General features: G+C 44.2%; 1 protein-coding gene across 3 annotated transcripts in view; it reads right to left on the bottom strand.

Moving 5' to 3' along the window:
• LOC146350673 (solute carrier family 22 member 15-like) overlaps positions 1-12,062 on the bottom strand; it is a 41,888-nt gene that overhangs the window by 21,286 nt on the left and 8,540 nt on the right. For all 3 annotated transcript variants that reach the window (XR_014789351.1, XM_084845380.1, XM_084845381.1), the window contains exon 3: positions 7,417-7,549. Coding sequence is in view for 2 of the 3 variants with exons in the window: in XM_084845380.1 (XP_084701506.1) it covers positions 7,417-7,549 (133 nt within the window). In the remaining variant the exon portion in view is untranslated. The remainder of the gene's footprint in view (positions 1-7,416; positions 7,550-12,062) is intronic.

Genomic DNA, 12,062 nt, shown 5'->3' with positions numbered 1-12,062 from the left:
GTTAGGTGAAGGTTAAACAACCCTCACATAACCTTAAAACGGACCACGATGGGCGGTCATATAGTTTGAACTAGTTCAATGGCTTAACAGCACAGTCCTCTGCGTGCTTACTCAGAAGTAAGTCCCACTGATCCAGTTCGCATATAATAGTGGCAATTAACCCATGATTTGTTGTAGTGCATGCTGGGCACATGCTGCTGTCAGTTTGAATATTCAGCCCCTGATTAGGCCAATCAGGGGTTGCTCCATGATGTCCGAACCCAGACACTATTTGCTAATCTTGGGTTAAATAACCCACAGTTAACTGACAATAATACTTACCTGTAACTGCAGTTCTTCGAGTGGTCATCTGTGCATTCACACATATGGGCTCTGCACCTGTGTGGAGCCTCGATTTCGGAAACGTCTATAGCTGAGGAACCTGATTTTTTGGCAGGAACCCTCCCCCACCGTCCACTGTGCATGTCCCTGCAGGTTCCTGTCCGTTCCCTCAGTTCCTTGAGACGGTCCAGTGTGGCCTCAAATCCAAGGGAAGAAAATCACACCACGCTACCAACATTGAATGCGACACTGACACCAAAGTGGGGACAGTGGGTGGGTTGTGTGAATGCACAGATGACCACTCGAAGAACTACAGTTACAGATAAACAACATGCCTTTCTTCTTCGTGGTCTCTGTGAATCACACATATGGGCGAGTAACAAGCTAACTTACCGGCAGTGGGTCGGTGCCTCAATGTAAGATCGAAGACAGTACTGCGTGACCAAAACAACAGTCTGCCCATGACTGGACATCCAACTTGTAGTATCATACAAACGTGGATGGCTTCGCCCAGGTCACAGCCTTGCATATGTCAGGCAAAGTCACTCTCCTGTCAAAAGCCAGACATGGCTACACCTCTTGTTCAATGTGCCTTCACTGGAGATGAAGGAGTCTGACCAGCAATCTCATATGCCGAATGAATGGTCTGAACAACCCATGTTGCTAACCTCTGTGATGATACCAGGAGGCCTCTCTGCCTTCCACTGCAGCAAAGGAATAGCCTGTTAGATTTATGGAATGACGCAGTCCATGACTTATAAAAAGCCAGTGCTCGCCTAACATCAAGTGAATGTGAAGAGGTCTACAATTTCGAAACAGGAGCCAGGGAAAAAGCTGGCAAAACTATATCCTAGTTCAAATGGAATTCTGACACTACCTTTGGTAGGAATGTAATGGCTGGCCTCATCACCACTTTGTCTCTGTGGAATACGAGGTATGAAGGGTCAATCCTTAACGCGCAAAGTTCACTTGATCTCCTTGCCGACGTAAATACAACAAGGAAGACCACCTTCCAAGACAGAAGGTACAAATCGACTGTGGCGAGGGGCTCAAAGGGCTTACTTGTGAGAGCATGAAGTACGACAGACAAGCTCCACAGAGAAACAGGCACTCGAACTGGTGGCACTAAATGTCTTAAACCCCTGAGAAACTGTCTCAGCAATGGATGCGTGAAGACCACGAAACCTTGTAGCGGTGAACGAGAAGCGGAAATAGCCGCCAAGTAAACCCTAATAGAAGAATACTTTAAACCTTTCAGGAACAACTAATGCAAAAAACAAAGAACATGCTCCACCAAGCAATGAAGAGGATCCAAGTTGTTGGCAGCTGCAAAAATAGAAGACACTCTCCACTAACCAGCATAAGAGCCCCTTGTTGAAGGTGTCCTAGCCGCCTCCAGTACTGACCTTACAGGAAGAGGTAGGGTACTCATTGAACATTCTAAGCCATCAGCTTGAGTGTCCTTAAACCCGGGTGCCTGAGAGGGCCTTGGGCTTGTGACAGCAGCATCGGTATCAGTGGTAGTCACCAGAAGTTGCCTCCGGATACAGCCAGCAGGGGAGCAAACCAAGCATGCAGCGGCCACCACGGTGTGATCAGAATCCCCTGCGTTCCATCCCGGACCATCTTTGCAATGACTTTCGATAGTAGCGGAAAAGGAAGGAACAGGTAATATTGGTCGGCTGTCCAGGGAAGAAGGAAAGCATCCCCGAGAGACTCAATCCCTATTCCTGCTCTTGTGCAGAAGCTCTCGCACACCGCGTTCTCCGGAGTTGCGAACAGATCTACTGTTGGAGTACCCCACATTCGAAATAGGCAGCGTAGGATGTCGGGTGCAAGTTGCCACTTGTGAGTCTGCTGGCACATTGTCCTTCCCTGCAATGTGTATCGCTGACAAATTCTTCTGTGAATCGCCCAGTAGTGTATTTTCAGAGTTAGGAGGATCAAGGCTTGCGCATGAGTTCCCCCTTCCTTGTTTAAAAAACCAGCAACTGCTGTGTTGTCCGACCTAATCTGTACATGGCAACCCATTATATTCGGTTCAAAACCCTTCAATGCTTTCCACACTGCCAGGAGTTCTAGATGATTTATATGTAGCCTCTTCCATAGACCCTGCGCCCGAAGGGACATGCAATGCGCTCCCCATCTGAGGAGCGAAGTGTCAGTCGTGAGAACACAGGAAGGCGGCTCTTGAAGAAAAGGTATGCCTTGAGAGAGGTTCCCTATCGATTCCACCATAAAACTGACCGCAGGACTTTGTCTGGTAACGTCAGTTGGACTCGATGTGCATCTTCCATCCCCGAAAAAACACATATGAACCATGTTTAAAGCGGCCGCATTCGTAGGCGAGCCCACACCACCACCAACACCGTGGGTGCCATTAAACCAAGAATATGCTGAATACAATAAGCCGTTACCTTCTTTCATTGAACTAGTGATGTGGCAAGACCAAGGATAGCCAATGCTATTTCCCGAGGGAGAAAACTCTTGTGGCCCTGGAGTCCAGTATCGCTCCAATGAAGAGAATCCTCTGAGATGGGTGGAGCTTAAATTTTTCCTCATTGATGCAGAGGCCCAAGTCCCGCAGAAGACTGCATATCAGAAGTACCTTCTGAGATAGAGCCTCTCTGGAACTGCCCACAACTAGCCAATCATCTAGATAAGGGCATATTTCAATGTGTCGGGTCCTGAGATGTGCACACACCATGGCCATGCATTTGGTAAACACTCTCATGGCTGTGGCTATTCCAAATGGCAGCACCCAAACCTGAAAAGGCGTTGTGGCCAATAGCGAAGTGGAGATACTTCCAATGCGAGGGGTGGATCACTATATGAAAATATGCGTCTTTGAGATCGATCACTGAGAACCACGCATCCTTCTGTAAAAGAGGAAGAATGGTTGCTAGCGTAGACATCCAAAACTTTCTGGTGTGAACAAAGCAATTGAGATTTCAGAGATCTAGGATTGGAAGAAGCCCTCCGTCCCTCTTTGGTACTGTAAAATAGCGGGAATAAAACCCATCTGGTCGCTGACTGGGTGCCACCTGTTGGATGGCTCCCTTCTGGAGGAGAGGCTGCCTCTAATAGCAGTGCGTCCGTGACCAGCGAATGTTTTGCAGTACCGAGGGGAGGGAGGGTATTGAATTTGATCCTGTATCCTTGTCTGACGATAGCCAACACCCAAGTGTCTGATGTGATCTCTTCCCAATTGGGGAGAAAATTAGTCAAACAGGCTCCGAATAAAGGGCCTGACAAAGGAGGTTGAATACAAAGAAAATGGAAGTCAAAGACGCCGCTTGGAACCCTAGTCAGCCTTCCCTCAGTTTTGACAGAGCCGGTTGGATGGATAAGAGTGCCTTTGTTGCGAGAAAGGCTGTTGTTGAGATGTATGATCCATGTATTGTTGCGGAGGACAGTATGGTTGTGGTCTAGACCATTCATGTGGTTTGTACAGCTGCTGTATTTGACCTAAACTCATTTTTCTTGCAGTGGTTTTGGCCTTCTGGACATTGTCCATTGCTTCATCAGTGCCGGAGTTGAACAATCCCACTCCATTGAAAGGCAGATCCTCTATCCTTGACCTGGCCTTGGGGGTCAAGCCAGCCAAACACAACCAAGCATGCCTCCTGAGTGCTAATGCTCCAACCATGCCCTTCGCCCCGCAATCTGTTTGATGCCTAGCAGTGTTTATTTGTAGTTTAGATAGTTTCAAGGCTTCCACTGAAACACTTGAAGCAACTCCCGCTGATCGTCTGGTAAGTAGTCACAGAGAGATCCAATTTTTTCCCATAGAAAGAGCTGATATCGAGACATCATCCCTTGGTAATTAGATACATGGAGTCCCAAGGCCACTGATGAATAAATTCGCCTACAAAGTAAGTCTAAACAGCGACCCTCCTTGTCGACTGGTGAGGCATGTAGTTTCTGTGATTTCCCTTGCAAAGACTCTACGATGACAGAGTTCGATTACAGGTGCAAAAAAAAAGAAAGCTAGCATCCTTTTTTTGCACCCTATACATTGACTCCAGTCTTTTAGAAGTTGGAGCCATCGAAGACGTTCCATGAAAGCTGTACAGTCTGTAGCAAGGTAGGTAGAAAGAGTACTGCCACTGGTGCCGAAGCCTCCGTGTAACTGCGTCAAACACCGGGTCCTGCAATTTCTCTGTGGGTTGTTGGGTCTCAATGCCCAATGATTGGGCCATACGAAGGACTTCATCTGTGAAATGTCCCATATCTTCCGATGGTGAGGCTCTCTCCAAGACACCAACGACATCATCAGGGGAAGATATGGAAGGCGACACAGAAGAATAAGAAGTCGAATCCAACTCATAGTCCTCGGCGTCCAACTGTTGGGTTGCGGCGGCCACAAGGGGTTCTTCTTGCATTGAGCCTACACGTGTGGTGGAGGTATGGGTGAGTGCCTCTGCGATGGGGCTGAAAGGTGATGTTGGCGCTGGTGCTTGAGTAACGAAGAGCATGGTGGAAGTGGCAGAGGAAGGAAATCTCTCAGTACTGGTGGTGGCGGAGGTGGTGAATTTTTAACCACTGGAGGCCGAGATGCTGATGACAACGGAGGTGGTTGATACTGAGGGACAAGAGCACCTAGATAGTGCATCCGATCGAAGTATCACGGTTCCGATAGTCCCATTCGTCCCAATAAGTGTATCACATGGAGGGATTACGATATTCAGAATAACGGTCCCACTCCTGTATTAGGGATCTCGATCTCGCATGGGATTCCCTGTCCCTGTAGAAACCAAGTCTACGGTTTGAGTCAAAGGAGTGCAACGACTCTGGAGACCTATCCCTCAAACACATAGCCTCTTGATGAAAAGTCAGTGGAAGGTAAGTTTGCACCCAAAGAGGTGAAGCAATACATGAATGTGTTGAAGAGAGATCCCTTATCTCACCCTCTGACATCGATACCGGGCGGTTCATGTCTGTTGTCTGTACCAAAGTGGTCTGTACCGACAGTGAGACTGTCGGAATAGGAAAATCTAGCAATGGAGGAGGCGGTGGGATAGACAATCTTTCTGCCCCATACTCTTTGCTTTTCTTTTTTCTCCGCTTCTCCTCTACTGGATGCTTCGAGACCTTCGTCTTTTTAGTCAACTTCTTTGCCAATGAAAGTGACAAAGAAAGTCTAGGAGTTGGCAGATTCGGGCGCTCTTTCGCCAAGGCGGGTTTGTACTGGTGATGCCAGTCATGGCGACACCATGCACAACAATTTAGGAGAGGTCTCCAATACATGAGACCTTTGATCTTTGAGAACGTCCACCGCTTCCAAAGCTTTTTCTAAAGCGCCACCTTCAGCCTGTCTGCCCGGTTTCTGCGTGCCTGCTTGGAAAAAGACTGACAGTGGTGGCAGGCTTTGATAACGTGGGCTTCCCCCAAGCAAAATAAACACAAAGAGTGTCCATCTGTGGGCATCAACTTGCTCCCACAACATACGCACTTTCGAAAGGGGGCCCGTGGGGCCATCCGTCTAAGGCGGATAGCGATCAATGATCGCGAACGCGAAAACAATAAAAAAAGAACACCAATGAGAAAGCTGAAAAAATATGAGAGGAAGAATAGAACAGGAGGAATAAAAACTAAAGAAAAAGGACAGAGCCTCAGGAATTGAGGAAAAACAATCGATCTGACTGGAAGAAGTTCCCGATGAGGTAACCACTACAGCGGTCAAAAGAGAACTGGGGGAACGGGCGGGAACCTGCAGGGACATGTGCAGTGGACGGTGGGGGAGGGTTCTCGCCTGTCAGGAGCGCCCTAGCTGCCTCTTGCAGTCCCCTCCAGTAGCCAACTCAGGACAAAGACGACGAGTATTCTTTCCAAGGCTTTATTCCTTTATTACTTTATGACTCTTACAGATACTAATCACTAGTGACTAAGCAAGGAAGTGCACTGGGGATAGATAGCAGAGTAGCCTAAGCTCCAGGTAAGGCAATTGGTCCCCGTTTGAAGGAGAACCGCGGGAAGACTCTGAACTTATGGGCTATGGAGAGATCCTCCATCTTTCCCTTGGGTCCTTGGGACGAGACCGTTGTTTGAGCGCCAAACGAGAGGAGCGCCTCCTTTCAGTGCCCTCCATCTGTTGTCGCTCCCTGCATCTGCGCCGAGCATCCAGCAAGCCCCCCTCCAGTGCTCTCTCACTGCCAGGGTCACTATCTCTCCCAGGAATGCTGGCAGGAGGAATCTCTGCCAGCTGCTGAGCTTCTGAGAGATGAGCGAGCTCCTCTCCCACGGATTGCTGTTCTTCCTCAGAATCAGAACTGCTCTGGGGCTCTATGGGCTCAGTTTCCACCCTGACATCACCAAACAATCACGTTCCTCAGCTATAGAAGTTTTCCGAACTGAGACTCTGTGCAGGCACAGAGCCCATATATGTGATGCACAGAGACCACAAAGAAGAATTTATGGTGTCCACATCTGGATGTCATGTAGCAACCCCCTATTGGCTTGATCAGGAATTGAATATTAAAAAATGCTGAGGAATGCACCCAGCACATGCTGCAGCAAATCGTGGGATGATTAATGTTAATTAACTGCCAATTTCCTGCCTTTACATGTGAACAGCCCCACTATGTTCAATGGGGCTTACTCCCTGGTAAGTGTACATATGATTGCCGCCTAAAAACACTTATGATATACAGCTAAATATGTGCATAATAGACATTTCCTAATGAGGATTTTTCTTTTCATTCAGAATGTATTGGATGAGTCAATATAACCTGGGAGACGCTGAAGTACATCTGTTATAAAATCTCACTGCTGTATTGAAATATAATTTTTCCCTAATATGTGGTATTGATCTTATCTTGACCATGTTTAATTTTGCAGTTAATTAACATTATTTAATAATTATTTAATAATAATTTTATGGCATTAAAAGACATTATCTTTTAATGTCATACTTCTGTGAAGTAATTCTGGAATGCTACAGTTTTATAACGTCCAGAAAGTTCATACATATATCTCAAAGTATTAACATTGATCGGATGGCTTTAATGCTAAAAATAATAATTACTATTAGCAACCAGAATGGAAACATGCAGAGAAGTCTTGTCAGAGACACAGTTTCCCCTATAATCTTACCTGTTAAATACACAGGCTTCCTGCCCAGTTTATCTGACAATGGGCCAAACATTATATTTCCAATAAGCAAGCCAGCGAAGTACAAGGATGATGCCAAGCTCACCTTATATGCTTCGTGTTCGATTAAATACCACTGTTGGAAACAAAGAGTCTTTTCAGTTAAAATACAGCAATGTACTCATGATAACTTACCTAATATCAAGGATAAACTAGATACGATGGCAGCAGGCCTGCATGTCAGAATCAACATGCTAATGATTTCCTACGGAGCTCCCAGCGATGATGATCAGGAGACTATGGGGCAGTGGTTGCTGAACCTCTTTCACTCTCCATGCTTTTCACATACACTCCCAAAACTGCTGCTCCCCAACCATTTTCTTCCCATTGTGGCTCCAATACCAGAATATCAACTGGGTGGGAGGGGGGGTAGGGAAGACTCCAGAGCCCCCTCTTGTCTGCACTTTAAAATTGCCCCCCCATTTTATAAGAAACAGGCACAACACATATGCTGACACATGGTTTGTGACATTATATTACCTACTACTTCCCCCTCCCTCTTGAAATGTAAAGGTCATATGTTAAGGCGCTATAGTTTCCAAGCACTTGATTACAAAGCATTTCCTATACCTACCCTGGCCAGAACCATTTTGGTTTTCCTATGTTAGGCTAGTAAAGACCGACACGGCATACAAAAATGCAAACGGCCTGGCTATGAGTGGAAATGAACTATCCTAGGATCAGACAAAAGGGGCAGTAAGAGTTCTTTCTCAACCCCCAAGGTCAGAAGTCACCTCAAGAGGGAAACACATCAGCACATTGTCAGGAGGTCGCCTGCTGCCTTCTGAAATCCTCAGGTAGCCAGAATCAACACGCAGACAATAGGGTTCTTTTCCAAGGCTTTATTCCCATTCAACCTAATGCAGATGCTAATTGTTTGATCCTAGAGTGAGACTTAAGAAAGCAGCCTACTCGGGGGCTCTAACCTCAGTTGATCTCCGTTGGAGGGGAAAGCCGGAAACCGCTATACTTATGAACTAGGAGGAGAGAGTCCACCCCTTTCCCGTGGGGCATCGGGCTGCCGCTGTTGCGCCAAACGGGCTGAGTGCCACCTCTCAGCGCCCGCCATCTCGCGCTTGAGGGTGCGCCGGTGTCTAGCGTCCAGAAACTGCTGTTGCTCTGCCCTCTCCCTGCCAGGGTCACTATCACTCTCAGGAATGTTTACTGGGAGGGGCTCTCCCCCTGGCTGCTCCTCTGAAACACGTGCGGGTTCCTCTCCCGTGTTCCTCTCCTCTAACTCTTCCTCAGAATCAGAACTGCTTTGGGGCTCTCTGGGCTCCGATCCAATCCTGACACACATCTATCTCAGACCACTGGGGCACAGAAGAGCTCCCTGGTCTGGAATAAATTTTGGAGTTTTGCGTAGGTAAGAACTGCAGTCTGACATTGGTTACTATGGTAGCTAGCAAAATATCAAGCTGAATTCATAATGGCTACTTGTTTAAACAGCTGTTCCTTGTATTTCAATGTAGTTCTAGGAAGCTAAAAATTTAGAGCCCTTGGATGAAGTGATACGTAGGTTAGCGATCAGTACAAAAAAACAAACAATATTCTACAATGGACTGATAATTCAAGTTTGGGGCAGAGGGAAGAGAAATGAGATAAAGGAACCACCCTTACAAGACGTGTAAACGCAGGTGAATAAAATGCTGAATTTAAGGATGGTGCTAAGAACATATTATCCTCTGGAATTCATCATTTTAGCCATCTGCGTTTTTATTTCTTACAAGTTTGGTACCTCATATTTTCTTCTTCTTAGAACTGCAGTTCTGACTTACATAAAGCTCCACAGTATGACTCTTTCATTCAATTTACAGCTGCAGGAAATTCAACTACAGTTCTTAGTGTAAAACTCCCCTTCATTGATGAAATCATTTAAGGGAACGGGAAAGGCTGTTAAAAGTTTCCTGGGTATTTGCCAAAGAAATATAAGAACCAGCTTTCAAAAGCTAAAAAGTAAAATAGTATTACATTTGACAAGCTTTAACATGCTGACTTTTGAAACAATTTTGAGTTGAGGGAAAAATATTAACAATGTAAAGGAAACGAACAATATAATTTTTATATGTTTGGTGAGGTTATTGTACCTCCAGGACACTGGCAAGTTCTTGAACAAGGATGTAACAGAAGTTGTGACATGTCCAAGATCATCTAGCTTATAAATAATACATATGTAACTATCAGTGTCATGTGCAGAACATTTTCATTTTTCCAGCAGATATTTTTTTTTAACCCAAACACAGAGTTGCAATATTCCAGATACTCATAAGCACTTCCATGCATACAACTGAGGCGCAGAAATGTTATTATGTTATTAATCACCGACCAACTTCTCACTCCCTCCATTCCAGTTTGCCAGAATGTAATGTACAGTAAATTATGCCTAAAGAACATGAACAAATTACACTGGTAACGGTGGAGTATGATGGGAAGAAGGCAGAAAAAAGGACCTATGTTTTCACCTGCTTACAATTCAGTTTAAATAATAACATAGAAGTGAGGCTGCTAGAAAGATAACAGCTGTACGATGCCCCTTTCTAGGATACCTTTGGGCCATTTTAAACAAAATGCAAATCTTCTAATTTCCTTTTGTGTAAATTGACCAGATTATACCTGGTGGAGAAGCAGCCTGCATGTTCAATTTCTGTGTTTATTTTTCTATATGTTATCATCATGGTGATGCCCCCCTTTTATTTATTTAGTAAAATGAAGCTATTACTATTCAGTCTTCTGCTAAGGAGCAATATGAGTAGCTCAAAAAGAAAAAGTCATGTTTTTGTTCAGTGGTAATGAAACAACAAGACAGTATTAAAATGTACACAAATATTTTTAAATATGTTTCCCTATTAATATGAAAATGTGCATGTAAAGCATGAACCCACTGTTCCATTTTTTATGTTATATTTTGGCTCAAAAAAATAAATGCAGTGTATCTTAGACATCATCTTCCACTATGCCTCACAGTAAAACAAAACAAAAAGAAAACAATGGCAGCCCTCTAGAGCGCTGCATGTGAGAGCACATTCTCCCAAATGTTCTTCCCTGTCCTCAAAATGCTGAAGATGCTGCTTTATTCTGTGTATCTTTCTTTTCAGAGGTGCAATTAAGACTGATGTAGAACAGGGCTTTTTTGTGGTTGCATCCGCTTTATGGAATGCTTTTATCAGGGACATCCACCAAGAACAATCCTTACTTTCCTTCTACTGACAGGTAAAAAACTACCCTTTCCTTCAAGCTTTCCCATCACTTGGCTGATTTCTGCCACCACTGCTGTTTCTTTGGTTATTTTTTGCAATGTTTTAATCTTCTGTAAATTTTTAAAACTTATGTATTTACATAATATAATTATTTTATACAGCTTCAGCATAAAATTTATATTCCCAGGGTGGCTAACAAAGTAGTAAGAAACAATAACAGTACAATTTAAAATAAATAATAAAAGAATGCATACAAAATAAAATGGCAATTCAAATAGGCAGTAAAATAAAAATTAATCTAAATTAAAAACACTAACATTAGTGGTTCTTAAAAGCCTGGGAAAACAGGAATAATTTCACCTAAGTGATAGTAATGAGGCCACCACACAGGCCTACCTAGGGAGGACATTCCAAAGGCAACGAGCCACCACTGAAGGCCACCAGAGTTCAGATACCAGGGGCATCTGAAGAAAGGCCTGTGATGATGATCTCAGAGGAACAGTGAATTGACGTGGGAGATGGCAGTCCAACAGGTATTTGAGTCCTAAGCCATGCAGAGCTTTAAAGATTAAGGCCAGCACTTTGAATTGGTTCAGAAAGTTACTGGAAGGCATGTTGTTTCAATACAGATGAGGTAAGATTTCTTTGCTTAGCCCCTTTTAGCAGTCTAGCTGCAACGTTTTGGACTAGCGGCAGTTTCCAAACTACCTTCAATGGCTACCGCATGTAAACTGTATTGCAGTAATCCAACCTTGAAGTTCCCAAGGCATGGATAACTGGGTCCAGGCATATCACAAACTACTTCTGAAACTCACCTCAGTTTCAAAAGCAAGTTTGCTATGCGGCACGGCCAGGGAGTGTTCTTTCAGAAATGTACATTCAGAGTCACTTGGATGTACAACATGAGACACGCAGTTTTTTTGGATCCTAGCCTAAAAATAAAAACTAAAACAGAAAACTGAGATCAAGCACAAACGATGAACAGCAAAGGAGGTGCAAAATGCCAACAGTAGTATTTGATTGCACATACAGAAACTTGCTGTATTTTCAAGATTTTAAAATATAAAAAGTGTAATAGGTGGACTAAGTGACAATATAGTGCTTTCATTACTTAAGGGTATAAATCATACTGTGGTAAATTTTAAGCCTTACAGAAAGAGAAGTAACCAAGTAATTTAAATATTTCCCTCAAAGTCAGGGTAAGTAGTAACACTATGAGTTATACATGTTTCATAAAAGAAGAAATGCTAGACCCATGAAGTGTTTTTAGGCTAGAGGTTAGAGTACTAGTTCAACTGATTTCTCCTTTATCAGCAAATTTCATGACCTCATTTAAAGAAGAACTGCAAAATACACATAAGTCCAACATAAACATTTTTTCTTCCAAGGTTT

The sequence above is a fragment of the Heloderma suspectum genome, chromosome 3 (assembly GCF_057233095.1).
Source record: "Heloderma suspectum isolate Gila_16-S chromosome 3, 16-S_ref, whole genome shotgun sequence".
Classification (NCBI taxonomy): Eukaryota; Metazoa; Chordata; class Lepidosauria; order Squamata; family Helodermatidae; genus Heloderma; species Heloderma suspectum.
Note: the sequence above shows the minus strand (reverse complement) of the source record. Positions and strands in the feature narration are given on the sequence as shown.